This window comes from Saccopteryx leptura, chromosome 1 (assembly GCF_036850995.1).
Source record: "Saccopteryx leptura isolate mSacLep1 chromosome 1, mSacLep1_pri_phased_curated, whole genome shotgun sequence".
In the NCBI taxonomy this organism is placed as follows: Eukaryota; Metazoa; Chordata; class Mammalia; order Chiroptera; family Emballonuridae; genus Saccopteryx; species Saccopteryx leptura.
Window position 1 is genome coordinate 240,204,154 of NC_089503.1, and position 25,796 is coordinate 240,229,949.

The following is a 25,796-nucleotide window of genomic DNA, read 5'->3' on the forward strand; positions in this document are numbered from 1 at the left end:
TGCTTACCAAGTTCATTTCTCTTTATTTCAACAATTCTGCTTCTTCTAGGTTCTGCCCAAAGACCAACATTTGGTTGTTCTCCAGTCCCTTCAGACAACTGAATTTTTTAAAAATATGTTGGCCAGAGTTAAAATTATCCTCAGCTGGAGATTCAGATACTTATTCAAGTTCAGAAATCAGCTAAGGTAGGATATAACCTCAAATTTGGCTGATAACAAATATCTGACATTCCATCCCAATAGTTTTTATAGCTGGAAGAGTTAAGAAATTAATGCAAATGATGACTTACTTCATTGGCAAATTTTAGTCTTATTTTAAGTACTGTATTGATTTCATATATTAAATCACATCACTACATCCATCTGACCTGTACTCCATTCCACATTCTGTGCACACCAGAAATACAATGTTAAGTGCTTCTGAACTGTTCAGTGTATTCTGGAACAAACCACTTTGAACAGAATCAATGCACACATTTAACATGATTCTGAGTAATTTAATTCAATCCATTCTGTCTAAAAATGCAGGTAGTATTGATCTGTAAGTATAGCAATAATAATACCTAAATACTCTCCATAAAGTATCTGTATCTGTTTTTTAGCTAATGTGTCCTTTAAAAGAGCCATTTAAATTCTTAATACACAGAGATAGAAAATACACTTGACCCTTGAATAGCACAGGTGTGAACTTCATGGGTCCACTCATACGCAGATTTTTTTTCAATATGTACAGTGCTGTAAATGTGTTTTCTCTTACTTATAATTTTCCTAATAACATTTCATTTATCTAGCTTAGTTTATTGAAAAAATACAGTACATAATAATACAACATAGAAAACATGTGTTAATTGACTATTTATGGTATTGGTAAGGCTCCAGGTCAACAGTAGGCTAGTAGTTAAGTTTTGGGGTCAAAATTTATACACAGATTTTTAACTGCACAGAGGGTTAGTTCCCCTAATCCCTGCATTGTTCAAGGGTCAACTGTATTCTAAAAACTATGAAGATATAGCATTTGAGAAAGACACAAAAGGGTATAAAGATTTATTATTATTAATTAATTAAAAGCAGTGTGTAGTCAAGCCAAAAATATTCAACTAGGAGGCAATATTCTCCTAAATGGTATCTCTGCTTCTTTACTTACCATCCTAAACATTTTATCTTTGATAAAGTAGCCAAAGTGATTCTTCTTAAAAATAAGTCATATTATGTCACTCCTCTGCTCAAAATCCTCTAAAGGCTTCCAATGGTGAACAAATAAAAGTCAAAGACCCCACAGTTAACACAAAGCAGTTTGTGATTTACCCTCTTAATCTCTGACCACAGCTACTAGTCTGCCCCCCCACATTGCTTACTGCACATAGGCCCCCTGACAGGCCCATGTCTACCTCAGGGCCCTTGCAGCTGTATTCCTTCTGCCTAGAATGATTTATCTATAGATCTTTGCATGACAACCTCCCTTACCCCTTTTAGGTCTTTGTTCAGATATTACCATTTCATTGACACCTCCCTGACTATTTTATTTTAAACTGTGACCCCCCCCCCCAAACCAAACCTGGCATTTCCTATTTTTCTCCTGTTTTATTTTAATCAACAGGCACTTCTCACACTCTGAAATCCCATACCATACACTTTACATATTTATCTTACTGTCCTACCCAACTAGAGTGTGAATTCCTTGAGGGGAGGTGCTTTTTTCTGTTCATCTCCTGTTGCAATAATTGAGCGACTGGATTAATACTTAAATAAATTATCTGAGTGCTAGACTCAGTTCCACTATTAACTAGTAGCCTGACTCTAAAATTATTTAATCTCTCTGAGCCTCAGTATTCTCAGCTCAGAGTTGAATATGAAGAACAAATGAAATTATATATATGAAAATATTTTATAATGTGAAGATTACTACACAAATATAAAAGTTGGTTGTTGGTGATGGTGATATTTTTACAGACCCTTCATTGCTAGATAGATTAAAAATATTACATACGGAAGAAAAAACAATAGAGACAAAATGTTTAGTCCAGTTACCAATGTATTAGCAGCAGTTGAAAAGCTGTTTGTCATTAGCTGGTGGACCTGCTCGGCTGTTTGTAATGTGTCACTGAAGACCCATGTCCTGGGACCAGTATTAAAATACAGACTCTTTGCTTGGGAATCTGGCTCATATTTTTTTACATGTGAGAAAGCAAAGCTAATGCTGAATCTGTGCCGACAAAGCCTTTTCCATCTGTGGTCGCCCTTTTGTACATTTCTACTACAAAGCTGTCTAGGTGAGGCCTGGCCAAAGGATATACTTACCAATCACAATTTATTCAGCCAAAAGAAAGAAATGCTAGACAGCAGTGCCCATGCCCCGACAGCTCATTAGTGTCTCAGGCAGTCCTTACTCTAAGCTCCTAGTGTCATCATATTCCTGCAATTTTCCCAAATGACCTTCCCCAAACTCTCCCCTATTAATGTTCCCTAGGAGGTGAATATAAACTCTTCCACTTTTTCTAATGCAAATGTCACTGCCACCTGGAAAAAGGTTATACACCAAGGAAGAGGAAGTCTGGTGGAAGAGAGGGTGACAAGAAATTCTCCCAAGCACTAAATGAATATATGGGTGTTATGAGCAAAATGACGCAGGCTTCCACTGGAGACATTTTCATCCTGACCTGACAAGTGACAATATTATGAAAATTAAGAAACCAGAAAAGGGTCATCACATAAGAAGACATCTGAAAGTCAAAGGCCTATATAGGTTTTTTGAGAGATCAGAAATGTGGTCTTTTTTCCCCCATTAAGGAAACAGCATTGACTCCTGAGTAAACTGGATTCTGGATTGTCACATGTGAGGATGTTTTCACTGACCTTACGGTAAGCATATTTTTAACATATCTTTTGGGGGGCTGGAGTATTGGTTGAAAAGGATAAAAGGATTAAGACCCAAGAAAAGACTCATAGATGTAGACAACAGTATTACCAGAGGGAAGTGGGGGTGGGGGAGGAGAGAAAAGGGCATCGGGGGATAAACAGTGATGCAAGGAGACTTGTCTTGGGGTGGTGAACACATAATACAATACACGGATGATGTATTATAGAATGGTACACCTGAAACCTATATTATTTTATTAACCAATGTCACCCCAATAAATTCAATAAAAAAGAAAAATAAATACATATATAGATAGGTAGATAGATGGATAGATAGATGATAGAAATTTGAGTTTGTTCATGGTAAGGTCTACCAGGAACTATTCATGAATTCTTTCCATATTATCAGGTGTCTTGGAATCACAGCTGGGACTTGGAAGAATATCTGGTTTGACCTACACTAGAAAGCACCACTGTTGATCCCAATGTCATTGGGCTAAATGAGGAAACCTGGCCTTGGTCAACTATACTCCTTTGTCTAAGTCATGGGGCACTGTTGACACATGAGGACAATGACAGGTGTTTTGTGAAACAGCTTCTGGTATACATGGACACCTGGGGTTTTGCAGACACTAAATTCTATAGAATTTAGGAAAAGTTAACACAGCCCTTCATTGTCGTTCACACTAGTTTGGCCAAAGGCATGCTGGGCTAAACAAATGTCTCTCAGTGAGGATCAAATACTGAATCCCATCTTCCTCAGGTTTCAGGGATAACATCTCCAGTTACTCCTAGAAAAAGAGCCTGACCCTTTACTTTTGTTCACTTTATTTATACACAGTATTATTACAAAAGAAGAGTTTGAGACAACTTACAAAAAAAAAAAAACAACAAAAAAAAACCCACGAGACAATAACAAAAATAAAATAAATAATAATAATAAGTGGGTCAGTAAATAGCTCTCCTTCTTGAATACCGAAATGCTTGACAGTAAGAACTGCAAATGGTTTTACCCACTCTGTCTGTGAAAACTGGAGGGCAGAGAGTATGGAAAACACACTCTAATAAATATGTCTCCTGCAGCCCTCTAACTCATTCACAATATGAAGCCAAAGCATGAAAAAGTGCCCCAGGTGAAACAGCCCAGCTGTTCATCCTCGAGGAAGACAGTATTCCTGGGGAGGCTCTGTCATTTCTTGGCTGCTTGTCAATTTCCATCATTTCAATATTTTGAAGCACTCCATGTCTAGAAACGAGATGGTCCACAGCCCTCAGGCCCTTTTGGGAGTTGGCTTTTTGATCCTGGGTCACTGAGATTCAGGACCAGGACCCACACACAGCATGTCCCCTTGGTCACAAAATCTGAGGCGAGAACTGAAGAGAATACGGCTGTTCCTTAGATCCAGCTTTGCCGGAGACACAACCTTCTGCCACCTGACTATGCGCAGCTTCGTTGTTTACCCAAATCTGTTGAGGCAACCTTTCTACTGTGATTATATTTTCAAGCATTGCATCAAATGGTTACAAATATCAATAATTCGGTTAAATGCCCAAGTGAAAAGGGTCATTCAGTCAAATTAAAGAGGTTTCCATCATTTGTTAAATCACTTTGACTTAAGCAACTATACTTATATACATGCTCTGAGTCAAGAATATACATTTAGCCCATACTCAGGCACATGGAGCAAAATGGTAAATATGGGGGGGGGGGATGAATGAAGCTGCTTTCTTAAGTCAAACTGGATGTCAAGGTAAGCAAACAATTCATAAAAGAGAAATATTTTAATAAAAATATTTCAGTTCATAAATACAGGAGAATGCTAGAATTACAATATCACCGTCTTGCCCCCTCCAATTAAATAACAGATCTAGGCAATGATCAGTAAGAGTTGCAAATTTCCCCAAAATAGAGACAACTGATTGCTAAGGGCCTTCTAAATAGTTGACAACTATGTATTCTCATCAGGCTTCTAACTCCCAGTTTGTAGAAAAGACAGAAGCCTGAGAATGTGATCATTCAATCCAGGCTGTAGGAACAAGGGCAAAATAAATCATCTAATTTCTTGAACAAATAAATTGCAAGGGAAAAGAGAGAGAGAGAGATGAACTTACAGATTAAAAGAGACTGAATATTTATATCAACCAATTGCAATGTATGGACTCTATTTGGATCTTGATTCAAACAAATAGTCTGAAAAAAACACTTATGAGACAATAGTGGAAATATGGACTCATGGGATATTCGGTGATATCAAGGAACTATTTTGTTTTAAGGTACAATAATGACATTGTGAAATGTTTTCTTTAAAAAATGCTCTTTTGGAGATATATACCAAAATATTCATGGTTGAAATTATATCATATTTCAGGTTTGCTTTGAAATAACCTGGGATGGAGGAAAGAGAGTGATTGGAAATATTGGTGAAATATATTCAGTCCTAACTGATAATTATTGAAGCTGAGTGAGACTTTGTTGTATTAATCTCTCTGTTTTTATATACGTTTAAAATATTTCACAATAAAGAATTTAAAAAGAAATATATTTTAAAATCCACTGAGAAAAATGACATTGGTAGAAATTTCCCTAAAAGATAATTAGTCCTTTGACTCTTTTAGATAGAAGACAAGTAACTTACAGGTTGAGCCAGAACCCAGCCACTAGAGAAGCACATTGTGGTACCCACGAGGGCTTATGAACCAAACTGTCCCTGCTGGATGTCAGGAACCCAGAGAGAAGAGCAGTGTGACCAACAGCTCACAAATCTCCTCACGTTGCCTGCTCACTCTAAGGTTACTATCAGCCATACTGTTGACTGTCTTACATTAACTACACAGTGTCCCCCTTATAAATATGCTTGAAAAAAATGTCTTTCTGGTTCTAGAATCAGGAAATCTTATAATTCCCCAAAGCATGTAGATTTTCAGGTTCATTAAAACTAAAACCAATCACTATTTAACATCCATTGGGATGGCTATTAACCAACAACAACAAAACAAATGTTGGCAAGGATGTGGAGAAATTGCAACCATTGTGCTTTGCTGATGGGAATGCAAAATGGTTCTGCCATTATGGAAAATAGTATGGCAGTTCCTCAAAAAATAAAATATAGAATTACCATATGATCCAGTGATTCCACTTCTGGGTATATAGCCAAAAGAATTAAAAGCAAGTCTCAGAGAAATATTTGTACATACACGTTTATAGAAGTATTATTTTCTGGGTCTCACATGCCAAAATGTAGAAGCAACAAAGTGTCCATTGATAGATGAATGGAAAGAAGAATGTGGTATATACACTCAGTGGAACGTTAGTCTTTAAACAGGAATGAAATTCTGACACATGCCACAACATGAGTAAACCTTGAGGACATTATGCTAAGTGAAATAAGCCAGTCAAAAAGGGCTAACTATTGAATGATTCCGCTTATAGTAGATATCTTGAGTAGTAACATTAATAGAGACAGAAAGTAGAATGGTGATTGCGTAGGGCTGAGGAAAGGGGAAATGGAGAGTTATTAATTAATAGGAACAACATTTCAATTGGGAAAGATAAAAATGTTCAGGACATGGATGGTGGTGATGGTTGCACACAATGTGAATGTACTGAATGCCACAGAACTGTACACTCAAAAATGATTAAATGGTAAATTTTATATTATGTATAGTTTACCACAATTTTATTTATTTATTTTTATTTTAGTGAGAGGAAGGAAGGCAGAGACAGACTCCCACATGTGCCCCAATCGGGATGTACCTGGCAAGCCCACTAAGGGGATGATGCTCTGCCCATCTGGGGTTCTTGCTCCTTTGCAACCAGAGCAATTTTTTTTGCTCTTGAGATGGAAGCCATGGAGCCATTCTTAATGCCTGGGACCAACTGACCCACAGTTGCAGGAGGGGAAGAGAAGAGAGAGAGAGAGAGAGAGAGAGAAGTGGGAGGTGGGGGTGGAGAAGCAGATGGGCGCTTCTCCTGTGTGCCCTGGCCAGGAATTGAACGAAGGACTTCCACATGCCGGGCCAACGCTCTAGCACTGAGCCAAACAGTCAGGGCCCATATTTTACCACAATTTTAAAAAACTGAAACCAATCACACAACTAACTGATCTTTACATTGTTGCCAGGAAATAAAGAGGCAAATTTGTGGCCAACTTTTATAAATTATGTTAAATTATGGTGTAAGATTTTGTATACTTCATTTCTCAAATTTTCCCTGGTCTAATATTCACCTAAATCTAATAAATATTATTTTCCCATGTCTTGCATATTTTTTAATTTTCCTTTATTTCATTTTATAATAAGACCCAAGATAAATGGTTTGGAAAAATGAGGGAAAGAGAGAAAATATTCTTTTTTATTTTATCTGCAACATGGGGCTCAGTAATTTTCTTTAAAATGCTAGTTGAGTTAGATTGAATAACAATTAACTTTTTTAGTTTATGTTGTTCTCCATATCTATGTTTCTCTTCTAAACAATGTCAATTAACAGAGAAGTAGTAAAAATATGGTTGCCTCTCTTGCACATCCTATTGAGCATATTTTCTCTGTAGGAATTTAAGAAATTTCTGCCATATTTGAAAAATAAATTAAATCTTTCTCATTTTTAGAACTTTTCTAAAAGTTGGGCAAATGAATAGTCAATGTATACTAGTGATAATAGTAAAAAAAAAAAAAAAACCCACAAAAAACTAGCTAAAACTGACCAACTCTATAGTTGAGGCCAAAGGGAAATAATGGTATTTTCTGAGCACTCTGGACTGATTCAGAGGGAAGTAATCAGTCTAATTTAATTTAGACCAGTAATGAGAGTAGGCCTAACAGAAAGTGTAACAAGGGTTGGCCAGTACCCAGTCAATATTAGATCAGTTCTCAACTAATGCTGTCTTGTTATCCTTCAAAATCCCTGAGTTAAAGGACTCATCAGATCTTATGCAGGAGAGATTGTAGATCAAATGTAACTGATTAATGCTGGAGTCACCCACTTGGGGCCTTGATCACAGCTAGCTCTAACTTGGGAAGGCCGGTGCCCCCCCCCCTCAGGGAACACCTCTCAGGCCGGCCCTGTGAGCAGAAGTGCCTGAGACCTGAGAGCACAGTGTCACCCCTATCCTAAATGCCCTAATGACCTCATGACATCTAACAACAACCCTATGAAATAAACGTTCTTCCCCACATTTTACAGATGAGGAATGGGGCTTAGAACAGGTAATCAACTTGTCTAAAGTCCTGCACCAATGTTTATCTGACTCCAAAGACCTCTGTGAATTCTGAATTCTTTAGGACCTCTCCACAACCTTTTCTGGGAGAAGGAGAGGTGCTTATTTTCTGGGTCTCACATGCATTCCAAAAGGTGGGTGTTGATGGATACATGATCTAAACAAGTGAAGTATTACTTTATCAAACACTTGATTCACTCCTTTCTACAATAGGATGAGCTCTGTTCTCTAAGCTTAGAAATTGCCACCCACATTCCAGCTTCCGTCCTCTAAGTACATCCCCCCACTCTCCCTCTCCTCCCCACACCAGGATACTCTCTCTGACTCCAACTGTGCTCTGCAGGACCAGGCAGGTGGTGCCATCCCAGGCCAATGCATACAAACCAAAAGGGATTTTCAATACTGCCTTTGAAAGGTCTCTTCCCCCTTCCTGCCCCATATTATCTGACCTCTCCACACTCAGAAAGACAACAAAAATTGAGACCATCACACACATGAAAGAGACATATAAAACAAAACATGTTTTAAAACATGGCTCCAGATGACCAATTATTGTCCCTTAAAGGTGCTTTAGCTTACCCCTGGAAGAAGGCCTATTTTTGTTCCCCCAAGTACCTCATCACTTAAGAAGTTTGCACCAGCGAGCAGCCTGCTGTTCTAACAGTCTTGTGAATTTAGATTGTTTGGTTAATTATAAACACATTTCAAAGTCAGTCTTTCTGGCCTTTTTCCTAGAATGAGTGACTGCCACTCCACAGCTCACAGAATGGTCTTCAATAGTTTTCAGTCAAGGTTCAGGGAGAAATATGCCACACCGGGATTTGATTATTTACCAACATAATGTTGGAGTTGAGCCAAAGAGACACCAATATATTTTCCTTTGAAGTCTGACATATTGCCTGCTGCTTTCAATGCTGTTTTCTTGGCTGGTGGACAAAATAACTGTGGCTGTTTCAAAAATCACCTCCAATTCAAGTTGGGGGGAGAATGTGTCTTGTGATTGGTTCATCTTCAGACACTGAGCTCATTCTCCTTTGGGGTGCTGAAGGTGAGTCCCCAGAGTGGGGTGCTTCTATGGGCCATTGAGGGCCCCTGCCCTGGCTCTGGGATCACAACTTGACAAAGCCATTCAAGAAAGAGTCTATCAAATTCTTGGCACCGTGGCTATAAACAGACATGTGTAACGAGATCATCAGCACATTGTCATGATGTCTTGGGTTGTCTTTTGCTCCCTCTTGTTTGGAGAGCCCTGAGAGAACCTGACAGAGAAAACAGGTTTTGCAGGGATTTGAGTCCACAGAGCCATTGCTCTCAGGCTACTGGGAACCAAAACACCCATGACAACCCAAAGGATTCACCGAGGCACTTCGCTCTTATCCCTTGCTATCAATTCCTAAACATCACGATCTCTCACGGCAGAATATTAACTCTCACCAAACACCTGAGAGGTGGGAATATAAATTACCAGATGAGAGAATTGCAAGTTAGAAGTAATTTTTTTCAAAAAGCTTTAACATTCTGAAACCAAGTAAATTCTCATTTATTGAGAAGAAACAATTTTAGAGACTATTTAGTCCCATTTCCCAACTGGTTAAGAATGACATCTCTATCATTTGAATACCTTTGATGTTGGAGAGTTCATTTACCAACATCATCGGACAGTGTTAGTACAATATTAAAACCGCAAGAGTATAATCAGACTAATTCTCCATCTCCTATTAAAGTACGACAGTTTTATAAATATGACTTATCATTTAATTTCAAGTCATTCAGAAAGAATATAACAATATATAGGAGTAAAATCTTGGAAGTTAGTATAACTACTGGTATTGATGCTATATTATATATAATTTAAGTCTACTGCATTGTAATTTTTTGCTTGTTTACTTCATTTTATGTATTTAATTTCATTACTTTTCAATTTCAACTTGACTCAATGTGTATTTATTACTCTTGGCACAATATTTTATAATATACATTCTTATTATAGGGTAACACGATATCCCAATTGCCGGAAATCCTCCAGGTTTATACCTCATTATTTTAACATAATTTTTAACAGCACTCATTACACTCTCAAAACTACCCTAGTTTGGACGATAAATTTATGGTCAAGTATCAGACATTTTAAGTTTTTTAAAAACAATTTCATTTTTTTTAATTCTACTAAAAATCTTCACACATTAAGACTGGAATCCCGACCCATAACTTCTCTGCACTCTTCTCAATTGATGAGCTTTAATTTTATTCTGAAATGATAAATCTTCCTGACTACCGACTATTATTAATAAAATAGCTGCTCCGTGCTTAAGAACAACCACCACAGAGAGGCTGGCGCTGTGCTCTCCACACGGATGGAGTGGCCCACTGCCAACGGGATGTCACTTTCATTAAGTTACAGAGAGCCGGAGAGACCTTTCTAAGTCAGGCACAGCATGCTGGCAAATGTAATGTAAATGTCCTCATGCCTGAGAAAGCATTCCCTCTACTTGACCAGATTTCTTTCATCTTTGGGTGTCTCAGTTTCTCTGTCTCTAAAGGAGCACAATAATGCCCACTTCACAGGACTGGTGTAGGATTAAAGGGATGTTAGCCATAGGGCCCTCTCAGCTACCAGGAACAAAGACATTAGGTAATTGCAAAATGTTCGGTTCCGCTTCTCCGGCTTGTGAAAAAGGGGCTCCCACTGACTTGAAAGGGAGCATCATAGGCAGACAAGGAGAAACCCACGGGAGGGCAGAGCCTATTACCTTCATTATCATTGTCCTAAAGTGCAGAGGAGAGAGAGAGCGAGCAACAAAGAAGCTGAAGAACTGTGGTCACAGAAAAATAAGACATGGACTAATCAATGGGCTACAAAGAAAATCTGAAAAGATGAGTGTCTTAGTTTAAAATTAATCTGTGAAGATTATGTGCCAGAAACTAGGGAACCAGCTATATATTCTCTGGTCACTTGATGACACGTGCATGTGTTTTTCACAACAGTGTGTCCCATCCCTCATTCTACCCTTCCTTACATTATCCACTCCAATCAAAAAGCCTAATGGTGGTTCAATGGCCACTTTCAGAGTGTATTAAATTTAAAAGCTCCTATTTAGACAGCAAGGTGCATTCAAATGATTAACCGATAGATAATAAAATTGAAACTAGTGATACAATTTTGGCATAAAATATTAAGGCCTCTGAGAGAGAAGAATGAGTTTGGACAAGTAGAAAGTACTATTGTTGTTTTGGTGAAATCACAGTCAAGTATATGTAAGACATCCTCCTGTACATTAATACATGCTACTCAAATCAAAAGGAAAAAATAAACATAGGAGATGTCACTCTAAGCAGTATTTTCCCAGCAAAAGCTATGTCTCAAGAGTCCTTCAGAGCACCCTGGAAATGCAAAGAAATTCACAAACCAATTTGCCAAATTGGCTTGGCTGGATATTACCCTTTCGTGCATGGATCTAGCTAAAAGGCACTTCTGAATCTACCAGACTCTCCCAGCACTGAGGCTGGGAGAGGAGAAGCTGCTTGCCCAATGCCAAACCATAAAGGCCTTTAGTTAGGATTTTGGGAGAAGCCATTATAAACCAAACCTGTGACAATCATCATCATTATCATCACCTCATCATAGAGCTTTATTCACTGACATTTCTAATTCTGTGGCCAAACAATGTTATTGGCCTTGCTGGTCCTAGGACTGTCCTTTGGGAATGAAGCTTTCTTCCAACATCACAACAGAGGGGAACCTGCTAAGATAGGTCAGTCTTATTTCATGTTTCCCAATATGACGTGCAAACTAGTTTCTAACATGTCAGGGTTGAAAAATCTAAAAGGTAAAACTAATCATAAAATATACCCATTGAGGCCCTGGCCAGTGGTTTAGTGGATAGAGCATTGGTCTGGTGTAAGGGGGTCTCAGGTTCAATTGCCAGTCAGGGCACACAGGAGAAGTGAACATCTGCTTCTTCCCCCCTCTCTCTCCCTTCTCTCCCTCTTCCCTTCCCATAGCCAGAGGCACAATTTGTTCAAGCATGGACCTGGGTGCTGAGGATAGCTCAGTTGATCTAGTGTGTCAGCCTTAGGCACTAAAAATAGCTTGACACTTGAGCACTGGCCCCAGACGGGGCTGCTGGGTAGATCCTGGTTGGGCGCATGTGGGAGTCTGCCTAACCCCACTGAGGAACTTTAAAAATAAGTACCCATTTAATAGCAAATGTTGGAGAGGCTGTGGAGAAAAAGGAACCCTCATTCACTGTTGGTGGGACTGTAAAGTAGTACAACCATTATGGAGGAAAGTATGGTGGTTCCTCAAAAAACTGCAAATAGAACTACCTTATGACCCAGCAATCCCTCTACTGGGTATATACCCCAAAACCTCAGAAACATTGATACGTGAAGACACATGTAGCCCCATGTTCATTGCAGCACTGTTCACAGTGGCCAAGACATGGAAACAACCAAAAAGCCCTTCAATAGAAGACTGGATAAAGAAGATGTGGCACATATACACTATGGAATACTACTCAGCCATAAGAAACGATGACATCAGATCATTTATAGCAAAATGGTGGGATCTTGATAACATTATAAGGAGTGAAATAAGTAAATCAGAAAAAAACAAGAACTACATTGTTCCATACATTGGTGGAACATAAAAATGAGACTAAGAGACATGGACAAGAGTGTGGTGGTTACCAGGGGTGGGGGGAGGGAGGACAGGGGGAGAGTTAGGGGGAGGGGGAGGGGCACAGAGAACTAGATAGAGGGTGGCGAAGGACAATCTGACTTTGGGCGAGGGGTATGCAACATAATTTAATGACAAAATAACCTAGACATGTTTTCTTTGAATATATGTACCCTGATTTATTAATGTCATCCCATTACCATTAATAAAAATTTATTTAAAAAAAAAAAAAAAAATAAGTACCCATTGAGCCTGGCTGATGGTGGTACAGTGGATGGAGTGTCAATCTGGGAGGCTGGGGTCCCAGGTTAGAAACTCTGAGGTCACAAGCTTGAGTACAGGATCATCTGGCTTGAACAAGGGGTTACTGTCTTACTCTGAGCCTCCCACCCCGGTCAAGGCACATATGAGAAACAATCAGAGAATAATTAAAGTGACATAACTATAAGTTGATGCTTCTTATCTCTCTCCGTTCCTCTCCCCCCCCACCTCTATCACTCTCTCTCTCTCAAAAAAAAAAGTACCCACTGAACACTGGTGCGATATTTTTTGTCCCCTGGTAAGAGACACTGTGCTAGTCCTATAACTCAGGTAAAATGCCATCATCTGCACATAATTCCTCAGAGGAAAGTTAACAAATCAAGTATTTGGCACACATTCTTAGTGTCCATTATGGTTTTTTTCTACACAAATCAAATTTTCCATTTAAATTTCTGAGCATAATAATTCCTAAGCACTGAGCAGTATATTTTAAAAGGTGATAGTCCACACAGAGCAAGATTTAAAAACACCTAGGCAGAATGCACTACCTGTTGCATAACTCTTCAACTATTAATCATCATTGATTACTAATTCTGGAATTAAGGAAATATTTTATCCTGAGTATGCTGATTTAGAGATGGGTTTCCCTGAGACTGACTTCCAGCACAAAGAAACTCCAATGTTTAAAGCAGTTAAACAATAAAAACCTTTGCAGGAAACTCCCTTAAAAGCAGGGCAGGAGGAAGCCAGGTTTTTAGGATGAAACGGATCATAGAACCTACCTTAAGCTTGAGAAGAAGGAACCAGAAGATATAAAAAGTTGGAAATCCAGAGGACAGAGATAGAAATCCCTGAGAGGGTGATAAGGGAAGGGTCCCAGGACAGTGCTGGAGAGGAGAGGAGGGGAGAGGGAGGAGAAGAAGACAGAAAGAGAGGGGATACAAGAAAGGAAAGGGAAGGGGTGGAAAGGGAGGAGGAAGGCTGTAGACATTTTGAAGGAAGTTTAGGTGACATTATATATGGAGATGAGAAACCATCAATTAAAAAGAACATCCTACCAAAAATTCTGCTCAGCCATATAATTGCATATTGTAAATATATACTCAGGTATTAGATTTTATTCTGTTTAAAACATTTTAATTGATGTTTTCTCCTAAAAAAAATGTCATCAATTCATAATGGAGGAGATAGAGATCAATCAACTAGATTGATTTTTGTGGTATAACAACTCAAAACTGCCCAACCAGTGGTGGTGCAATGGATAGAGCATAGACTTGGAATGCTGAGGCCACCAGTTTGAAAACTCGAGGTCATTGGCTTAAGCACAGGCTCATCAGCTTGAGTACAGGGTTGCCAACTTGAGCTCAGGATTATCAGCATGATCCCAAGGTCACCAGCTTGAGCCTAAAGATCGCTGTCTGGAAGCCCAAGGTCCCTAACTTGAGCCTAAGGTCACTGGCTTGAGCAAGGGGTTGCTGGCTTGGCCTGAGCCTCGCACCCTCAACCCCCCTGCCCCTGTCAAGGAACTTATGAGAAGCAATCTAGGTACAACTAAAGTAAAGCAACTACAAGTTGATGCTCCCCCACCCCATCTCTCTCTCTCTCTCCCCTCCGTTCTAGCTCTCTAAATAAACGAATAGAACTTAAAATAAACACCCTCAAAACTACTTGAAGCCCACGCAGTCTTTAAGTTATATATCAATGTGGGGGGAAAAATTCCCCCTAGGAAAGAAAAACTTAAACCCTGTTAATCCAGTGTGGACATAAGAAATAGCAAATGCACTGCTTGATATTTGGTCTGCAAGGTGAGGGGAAAAGCATATTACATTCTATAGAATAAGTTTTTCTGATCCCAGAAATACTAAGAACTCAGTAGCTTTTTTGGCTCCAATGATTTGTAAATATCTAGAAGAGCCCAGATTTTGAAGCCCTGAGGACACTTGCTAAAACTCAGAAATTTGGCACTAGTCTTTGCACACAGTTTGGGTTTTCTTTCAGAGTTGATATCTTACCAAATAGAGCCATCTGTGTTCCCTCTGGGAAAGGTTCAACTGTTCTGTTGCCATTGACATGATGTTTGGCTATAAAAAAAAAAGAGAGAGAGGGAGAGAGAGAGAGAGAAATGCAAGTTAAGTGTAAAGTTCTGCACACATACTAACACATGTCATTAAATGTGTCAAAGAACTATTTCTCATTTCAGTTAGAAATGGCACCAAAGTTTACCCTCCTAAGAGAATTTCAATTATTTTGTTTTTGATCTGTGACAAAGAGCCTAGAGATGGTCTAGTTCAGGTATGTCGTTTTATAGGGGAGTGTGCTGAGGCCCGACCTTATGCAGAGCTGTCCAGCAAGGGGAGGTAGAGCCAGCCCAGCCTGAAGCTCCTGACTCCTAGCCAGAGGGTCTCCACTCTGCCAGGCCATTCTCTGGAGGGCAACGGAGCTCTTGTTTCCAGGGTGAACTTGGGGTGGCTTCCCCTGAAGAGCCCGGATGATCAGAACATTGACCCAATCAGGGAAGTCATAAAGTGAGTCATAAAGATGGCAAGGTCACATTGGAAATAATTTTTCAAGGACACTTCTTTTGACTACAATTCAAGTACTGTTCCCAGGAGCCAAAGATACTCACCTTCTTAGAGACCAGACAGATACTCTATGCTTGTCACTACTCTTCCTCCACCCTGGTCCTCTCCACAATCATCCTGCCCACCCTAGTGCATATCAAGGACTTAGAACCAAATGTGACCAGGTTATATATGGTTTTCCAGCATTACTTTATTCCCAAAACCCCCATCCATATTCAGATTCAGGTAGAGAAGCTGAATATGGTCCATCTATGAGTACTTTAATAATATTCTCAGCAATTTTTAAATATGAGCATTTATGTTGAAAATGTGTAAGAGAAGAATGGCTAAAACTCTTCGACACTGCATCATGTAGCACATGTATTTTGATGTAATGGGTTGCATTAGATTTGTTGAACTCCAGCACAGGACTTGGCACTAAAGCTAGGCTTTGAGGGTCTAGAGGGGAGAATATGTCATTTTTCCTGCCCTCCAGGAGAGTAAAAAATTCAAAAGCAAAGCTTACAACTATGTGCTAAGTCCTGAAGCAAGGACTAAAGGTACTGTAAGAGTTCTCAGCAGAGGAACAGTAAGTTGGGAAGTCAGAGCAGCAACCTGAAGGCATCGCAACTAGCGTAGAATCTTAAAGGAGAGGCAGGGTTTGGAAAGGTGGAGGGTACAGAAGCTACTTAGTGAGAGCAAGAAGTAGATACAACCAAGGCACCATCCTGGGCCAGCACACAGTCTAGTGTGTGCGTACTAGAGGTGATATGTTGAGAAGCAACAGCAAAGAAAGACAGATTGGTAGGCAGGGACCAGGTCATGGAAGATCTTGAGAACCCTATCCAAACCCCGGGCAGCCTCTGCAACCCCACTGCTGCCTATCAGAACCTGAAGACTTCCAAAGCTCAGTCCAGTTCAGACCATCCCTTGGGGATACCACTAGTTCAGGGGTTTCCACTGGTTCTTAGGAATTTGTGGCACTATCTCAAAGAGAGAATAACGGGGAGGAGGGAAGGAGCCGCCCAGATGAACAAGAGAGCAAGCCTTACAGAAAACTCTAGGCATCAACTGGCACAATTAGTAGATGCATGATGAAAAGTCCCAGGTGGCATGGGACTTTGTCAAGCACTCATGCATGTGGTTAGGACCACTGGTTACTGAATCCAAAGCAATGTGCTGATGCCCCATGTGGCAGTCACAGTGCTGTGCCATGGTGAGCACGCCACAGCCCTGCCCACGGTTCTAAAACATCTTCCTTCACACATATCAAGAGCTATAAGCCCTTTCAAATGCTTTGACCTAATAATCCCACTCAAAGGAATTCAACCTAAGAAAAATACAAGAGGAAAAAGAAGTGACACACAAAACAATATTTACTGAAGTATCATTACTTTTAATGATAAAATATTAAAAGCAACTCTCTAAAAACAGAGAAATTGCCTAGAAAGTTATAATCCATGATTTATCAACAGCATAAAATATTATGCAACACTTTAACTACAACATTGGAGAGATATATAGAGATGGGGGAAAATATTTGGGATAATGGTAAGTGAAAACAATCTTATTACACATTGGCTGTGGATTATAATGACAACTAATTAAAATATGAATGCTTGTGGGAAAAGACTGCCAGGAAATCATGTAAAAATGAAAACAACTAAGGAAATTATGCAAGATGTTTACCTTTATTAATTTCTTTGGTATTACATTCTTATTTTCTACATGAAAAGATGTTTGCTGGGATTTTTTTTTAAAAATCAAACAAATTACAGATTTTAAAAAAATCTTCACCAATACCTGGTTCCCCAAGACAGTCCACCAAGCCTTATTTATTATAACCCAGTACACATTTATAATAAAAAGTGTGGCCTTTTGACATATCTTCTGGGATAGCTCAAGAGCACCTCCAACACAAGATGACCTTCCACTGCAAACTTGACTCTCTTCCAGAATTCCAGCCTCTGGGATTCAGACACCATTCTCCTACCCATCTTTCCCATTTTCTCTCCCTCACCACCCACATCAAATCAATCTATCACTAGATCTACCTAAGTTTGCCTTCCAGACATTTTTAGAACCCTTCCACTTCTTCCTTTTACCACAAAAACCACTCCATTCCCACCTGTGATGGCCTCTGCACCTGGCTCCTCCCATTGCCTCTATACCTCCTTTCTAACTGGGTCCTCCCAGTATAATCAAGTTGCCTCTCGAGAAGATGAACTCTGATTACATGACACAAACTCCCTAACCTCCTCCCCACCCACTGTGCTGAGGCTAAGCCAAAATTCTCACACAGCCTTGAAGGACCACGTGCTCTGGCTACCTCGTCCCTCATTCCCTCTCTGATAGCCATGCTGCTCTTTGGGACCAGTGTCCTCTTACTGCAGCTCTCAGCAGAGCTGCACCTTACACTCAGTCGTAATTTGGATGAGCAGACTGTAAGCTCAGGGAGGGCAGGGCTGGCATCTCTTTTGCCTCACCATATCTACAGTCCTAGCACCGTACAGGACACAGCATAGGTGTTTCATACATACTATTGTTGGTAACTGATAAAGGAATACATGAACAGTTCTAAAATGTCTCCCTTTAACACCATTACAAAAGATATATCATTTGATACACTAAAAATATCTCTCTTTATAGATACATGTTTCCTTCCTACAAAAATGATCATTACAAATAATCACTCAGAAACAGTCTCCTCAGCCATGTGGCCTTCAGACAAGGGGACTTCTCTGTTCCACTTAAAGTCTAAGCCCCTTCCCTGCCCGTTCACCCACTCTCAGTGAGAAGGCAGCAGTGCTAATGGAGGTGGAAAGGTGAGAAATGCTACCCGAACAGGAGAGGAAGGTGAAAGTTCAAATGCAACTCTCTCCTCGCTGCTAAGGTTAGCTTCATCTTTTATTCCAGAGCCCAAGGCCCAAAAATAATAGGGTCTGTAAACTCAATTTTACACTTTCTTCTGAACTGCAGCTGAGTCTTACATCAGTTCCTACAGAGCAAAAACACAGCACTAGCCAATAAAAGATGGTAGTTTGGGCTCTGGAATAAGACTGACTGACTTTGAATCTCAGTTCTCCCATTTTCTAGCTTAGTCCCTTAATCTCTTTGTGCCTGTTTCCTCATGGTAAAGTTTACTCATTTATAATAACAACCTCATCAGTTGCTTTGAGAATTAAATCAGTTAACATATATAAAGCACTTAGTGCTTGGTACATAGTAAACATGACTTAACTGTTAGATCAGTATTATCATCTACATGTGAACATTTATTTTTCACAAGATCTGAATCAGGAATGACAAATCCATGGCACTTATTTACCTCCCCTTCCACACGGATGGCAGACATCACTAATCAACCACAGCACACTTTCTCTATCTCCGAATGTGACCACAAAATCCTTTCTCCACTTAGCACCCCACAGAATTTCTCATTTAAAGAGCACATCCGTGCTTAAATCATTTGTCATTCTTTATCTAAATGAATAAAATGGAAAGATGGTAGAAAGAAAGAAGCCATTTCCTTCTCATTTCTACATGACAAATTGTGATGAAAATACAGATCCTTTGATAATCTCCAAAGTTCTACAGATAGCTGTAGGGATAGAAGGCGGGGGCAGAATCCAAGTGCTCCTTTCTATTCCACGATAAGGGAATGGTGAGTTTTTAAAAACTGATGACAGTTCTGTTCCTAGAAACCAAGGCTGAATCTCTAAGGACACTTCCCCAGTGAAACTGCTAAGTATTTGGGAGCTAAGGAACCAGAGATCCTTGAAACACATTACACAGGTCAAATAAGATTTGGGGATAGGGGAGGACTAACCTGGGAACCTAATGAGAGTTTATACTCTTTTTTTTTTTTCAAAATTGGTTGCACATTTCACCACAGAAACAATCAAACTGACTAAATAGAGAAGTCACTCACTGATTGGATAGTAACTATTGATTACCAGCAGAGTATGGAATGGAGACAGGAGGGACTGTCTGACAGGGACATCTGTTGCCTGGCCACAGTGGGGGGGATGCCTCCAATCGGCTGCTTGGGCAGATGTCCCTGCGCCTGCTCCATGGGGGGCACGTTAAAGGCCAGATGCTGCAGGAGGACAACCTCTGATGATAGCCAGATGTGTCCTCAGTCAAGGGTATATGAGGACAAGAAATAGTTTTTCATTTATCTTGAAAGCCCAGCCCCTAAGGAGCAGCAAGGTTAATCAGACCAAGTTTGGGTCAAAGTCAACTATCGGAGAGACTCTGAAGGGGGTTTGGGGGACATGTTCAAAAGCTTTAGAAGATGACACTGACACTATTTTTTTGCTTTGTTTTGTGAATATCTAATGCACTTCAAGCTTTATGACTGTTTTCTCCCTTAAAAAATACAATAAAACTGTTTGATAATGAAGCTATAATAATGTAAATTCAGACATAAACCAACCAGTGACTAGCTCCATCTCCTGTACTCAAACTGAGACAGCTAAAATTCTTATTTTCTGGGTGAGGGGGGATCAGATAAGTAAATGGCAGGGAAGTGGGGGACTGAGAGTGGGCTCTCAAATCCTCAATATTTTCCTGTAGGTCCAACTTCCTACAGTCTGGGTGGCCATATTGGCACTGACTAATTGGAGATTCTAGGAACTGCTACTGTTGTCCTGGGAATCTTGGTCAGCTGCTGGACTAAATCCAGAATCAGCCCAGGACTAAAGCCTCAGTGCGTAGGTCAGCTAAGAGTGAGAGCTCCTCCCAGGCATGTTATTAACCCCATAAAACCCAATTCATACTTGTCATTGTCACTATCAGTCATTCATGCTGCTATGAAGTTTATCAGCGATTAGGTACAGTTTGGGACTGAAGTAAAACTACATTTCACTAAAATGGCAATAAAAACCTGTCAATTCTAAAAATGAAATATTGTGTCACAGTACCCCACCATACTGTTTCTTTGTGGCTCTTTCTCCAGGTCTCACACATCTGGTGTCTCAAGGTACAAATTAGACTAGAACTATGTGAGTAAGGTTCGTGCTTGGCCCATAGTCCTAGCTTTGGAACAGCGTCTCCCAACTCTAGTAGAAGGCCCTCCATCACACTGACTAGGCATTCTGGGCCCTGATCTTAGTGTTCTGAGGAAGGTCTGATGGCTGTGAGTGTTGCTTTGTAGAGAAGGCAGAGCAGGAGCCCTGAGCCTGCACCTGTCGCCTGCTCGCTCAAATATGGGGCAGGTGCACCGGGAGAGAACAGGCAATGATGTTCTAGTCACCTTGGCCCAGGAGTACCTTGGTTCTATGTTGTTCTTGTCCCTACAGTTCCCATAATTCTGGGCTATGATGTTTTAAGGTGAAACTAACCCAGAGTGGGTTTTGCCCCCAATAGTGTGCTCTATATGTGAGGAGGAGGAGAATGAAATGAGATGGTTGGGGGGGGGGACAGCATATTAGTAAGAGGGCATTACTCAGCTTGAGTGCCAACTGAATCCTGGTCTGAGGAAGTCTGAGTCCTTTGAACTGATTGATGAGGTGCACCACTACAGGCAGGTGGGATTTGTGGTAAGGAGAGGTTAAAAGGAGTCCCCAGTAAAGGCAATGTTGTGAATGAGACAAAAAAGTCCCCAAATGCTGTGGGCACTCAGAGGCAAGCATTCCTCTCAAAGCTCCAGGAGAAATAAAAGGCCAGCCCTCACTGTGTGTGAACGGGAGCTGCCCTAAAAACAGAAGAAATACCATGGGCTAAACAGAGAAAATTTAGACGGAAATAGTTTAAGATCGCAGATAAAGAAGAAAAGTCATAAATCATTCATTATTTTATCCTTATGTTCTGACCACTGTCCTTCCTCCATTAATCCCACCCACCACCATTCTCCCTTCTCCCTATGCTTCAGGTGCAGCAAACCTAGGGTGCATCTCTTGGCTAGTAGGAGCCCGACGCCCTGACTCAGGCAGCGCCTGCACCTCCCAGCATCTTTCTGGGAAGGGCATATCTGTCCCAGTAAGTCAAGACATAGGGATCCATGTTGTGCCCGGATAACATCACAGTGCAGAAAATAGTTAATGAATACCAGTTACGTGCCAGGCACTGGGCTTACTGTTGGGGCTACAAAGATAGTAAGATAACGCCTTCTCGTCATCCCTCAACCAGCAATGAGCTTGCCCCACTCTTTAGGGTGCTAACCAGGTGCAGCTATGCAAGGCTTCCGTGTCGGCAGCACTGCCTACAGCCTGAACACAACCTGTTACCCCACTACGATCAGACTAACATGAGTTTCCGATTCATATGACATTATTCCAGTAAAAGCATTCCATCACTGTTCATCTTATTTTGGAAGAATTCCATATTCACTTTCATAACACAATGGTATTAATTGCCACATTTAAGAGCCATATCTAACTTAGGCTGCTGTGATAAGCATAAAATATTAATAGAAAATTTCTACCTGGCTTTCATGAAATCTCCTCTCACCCTCATAACACATGTAATTCCTAATGACTACCAAAATTAGATAATCTTGAGAATAGAAATTCCTTTTAATTCTTTTTAAAATTAAATCTTTCTGTTAGTCTGATAAATGTAACATCCCTATGAATAACAGTGTTGAAAACAGTAGCTGTAAACAAAAACGATTTTCTTTTATTCTAAGGTACATATGTCCTACTGATCCAAAGCCGTATTTTAGATTTTTTTAGATGAATGCTAAACACATTTATAAAGGGTCACACAGCAATCACACGTTTTAGTATTGTTTTTAAAAACGCTGCCCTTCAGAGACTCGTCGAGGACCCTGGCTTCCCTGGCTTGCCAGCTTTAGTTCCTTCCACATGGATGAAACAAAGTGACCTGTATTCTGACCAGCATTTGTCGATGTTCGTCCTGCCACATTAAAATAATCAGTGTTACACAATATCTCGGTCCTGTGAACATAATTAAGATATGAGACCCACAGAGGTATTTTCTCATCCTATTATCAGTTTCTTATCACTTTGGAGCCGAACTGTATGCCTCTAATACCACTAAACTGGCTTTTTACAAACGGTTCTATACACCGCACAGACAGGTGATGCAGAACCCTTCCAAGGCACTAACATGCAGCATGGTCTTCTTTCTCCTTCCTGGTGAGCTGTCAGTGGCCTTCAGCAGGAAGCGCAGTGCCCCTCCGTGGATGTTGTATGAGGCACCATCAGCTGTCAGTCAGGCTATGGGCAGGAATGGTCCAGTAACTCCTCCTTCCTCCCCCGACCCCTCTGACAGTGATAAATGATCGGCCCTCTGCTCAGCTGAGCCTGACGGGCCCAGACTTCCCCTTGCAATCTGTTCCAGACCACCACCAACCTCCCCCCAGCCCCGCCCCCGACATCCCCTGTCAGCACTACAAAGCAGGCTGTTCAAGGGTAAGGTCAGATCTCCTTGCTTTCCTGTTGCAGTTCTTTCATGAAAAAGAAATTATGACTATTTCAAAATGGAAGCTCCTAATCAAATTGGAACTTGTTGTTACAACCCTCACAGAAAACTTGTCTTGTTCTTTCTGCACATCAGGAATGGGGCAGATACAGCTAAATATGGGCCTTTAAGAAGAAAGAAAAATAGCCATCGGTATAAACATAGCTGTCAACTTGTCTTTCATTAAAATTAGAAAGCTTCCAAGTTATCAAATTAATATCTGCTGTGCGGGGGAAGGGAGACAAAAGATTCTGAGGGGAATAAAATATTGATAAAGAGATAGAACATTAACATTGAAGATGGAGATTCATCAGAGGTCAGCTCCTACAATACATTTTGCTCATCTACAAAGACAGTCCTTTCAAGATTGTCTGCAAAACAAACAGACAAACAAAATAACTGGTACCAACCTTTTGCATAAAACAATCTCTGCTGTGGGGTAATATGCAGCCATTATCAAGAGTTAGCTAACTATTAATATAGACATGGAACTATCTACGGTATGTTCGGTTCTTTGCGGGGGGAGGGGAAAAGAATTAATGGGCAGAATAAGCTGTATAATGTGCTATAATTTATTTTTTTAATATTCTGTTTGTACTTTTTGAAGTTTGTCCCATAGGATCAATTACTTTTTTGAAAATAAGACTAGCCTGACCAGGCGGTGGCCCAATGGATAGAGCATCGAACTGGGACACGGAGGAACCAGGTTCAAGACCCTGAGGTCGCCAGCTTGAGCGTGGGTTCATCTGGTTTGAGCAAGGCTCACCAGCTTGAGCCCAAGGTCGCTGACTTGAGCAATGGGTCACTCGGTCTGCTGTAGCCCCCCAGTCAAGGCATATATGAGAAAGTAATCAATGAATAACTAAGGTGCCACAACAAAGAATTGATGCTTTTCATCTCTCTGTGTTCCTGTCTGTCTATCCTTATCTGTCCCTCTCTCTGTCTCTGCCAAAAAAAAAGAAAAGAAAAGAAAAGAAGACTAAAACAAAATTGTAATGTCCCAGTCTTTGTCACCTCATGAATACCCCTGCAGCCCCTGGCCTCTTTCCAGGGCTGCAGGAGTGGCCAGAAGTGGGCAAGGAGGCCCAAACTCAGATCAGCCCTGGCCGGTTAGCTCAGTGGTACAGCATCAGTTCAGTGTGTGGAAGTCCCAGGTCCAATTCCTGGTTAGGGCACACAGGAGAAGTGTCCATCTACTTGCTTCTCCACCCCTCCCCCTCTTTCTTCTCTCTCTCTCTCTCTCTCTCTTTCTCTCCCCTCCTCCTCCTCCTCCTCTTCCTCCCCTTCTACAGCCATGGCTTGATCGAATCGAGTTGGCCTCAGCAGCTGAGGATGGCTCCATGGCCCCGCCTCAGGTGCTATAAAATAACTCTGGTTGCAATGGAGCAAGGGCCCCAGATGAGCAGAGCATTGCCCCCTAGTGGGTTTTCCAGGTGAATCCCAGTTGGGGTGCATGTGGGAGTCTGTCTCTGCCTCCCCCCACCACTAAAATAAATTTAAAAAAGAAAGAAAGAAAGAAACATCAATAACAAAATCTTCCAATACAGTTCTACAAATGACACACAGAGGGACTGTATGATGTTTTATACTGTGTCCCGTGAAAAAGTGATGCTAAACTGAACATCTTAACTCAGGAAAGTTAAGTGGAAAGAGGGGTGGGTCTTAAAACATGCTTTTGGTTATCTGACTTAATGAAGAAACAAGGGAGAGGTAGCCGTGCAAAGCCTATCTGGTTCTCTTCCTTGAATATATATGCTCAAGCAGACCCCTGGATATTCAAACAAATGGGTCGATTCCTGGATGAATTCTCTAATGATGGACTGACTGGGGCATACTAAATAAAACAAAAGCCATGTCTGAAAATATTAGACATGCGGGAGGGCTGGCAAGCAGTCGTTCACTGAATCCACTCAGGGGCCTGAACAGTAATCTCTCAGCTGGAAGGCCTTCAACTTCAGTAGAGATATAGGCCAAAGGGGGTGTAGGGTGGGCCAAAATGTTTCTCATGTACTAAATCTGATTAAGTGGTTTTGGACTTACCTGATTAAGACCCTAGAATTATACAAAAGAAAGAGATGACTGTGACCTGGAATAATGCAACTATAAAGGGACTTACTTGCAAGCCCTGCAGAAAATCTGATTTTGAGTAAAATTATGCCTTGATAGGTTTGCCAGGCTCTGAGTGCTAAGAGTAAATTATAGTAATCTCTATTTTCAGTCATTTTATCTCCCCAAAAGGCTGATAGCTCAAAATGTAAACTACTGGAGACAGTAGCTGGAGAGGACCTAATGAAATACAGGCAAGTCCCCAACTTAAAAATGAGTCACATTTCAAAAGCATGTTTATAAGATGGACATCTGGGATATAGAACCCATTTTCTCATGCACATGCTGTTATAAATGATGGTGAGCTAGCCCACAGGGGCCTACTCAACTTATAATGAGTCTCAAATATAACTCTTTCCTAAGATTCTAACCATCATTTATGGGATACTCTCTCCATGTAAAAATATACCCTAAGTTCTACCTGTCAACATCAAGAACACACCCTTTCATACTGGTCAAGGTGGTTATAAGCTACAAGTAGAGAGAAAAAAATTTTCCCTACTTTCCAAAGCTACCCAGCTACTGACTCAACCACGGAAAATAATCCCCACTTTATTTGTCACGGTGGAAAGCAGGTTTCCCCCAAGGAGAGGAGGAAATCCCTTGTTGCACAATAACCACTGGTCAAATGCAAGTTTATTTTAAATTAAGGTGTCTCACTTCAGATGATATGAGAAACTGAGTAATTCTGGC

At 40.6% G+C, this 25,796-nt stretch overlaps 1 protein-coding gene across 4 annotated transcripts in view; it reads right to left on the reverse strand.

The window, feature by feature from the left end:
• Positions 1 to 25,796, reverse strand: part of MSRA (methionine sulfoxide reductase A) — a 417,427-nt gene that overhangs the window by 218,288 nt on the left and 173,343 nt on the right. For all 4 annotated transcript variants that reach the window (XM_066388174.1, XM_066388145.1, XM_066388164.1 and 1 more), the window contains exon 2: positions 15,021 to 15,089. In XM_066388174.1, the coding sequence (XP_066244271.1) occupies positions 15,021 to 15,089 (69 nt within the window). The remainder of the gene's footprint in view (positions 1 to 15,020; positions 15,090 to 25,796) is intronic.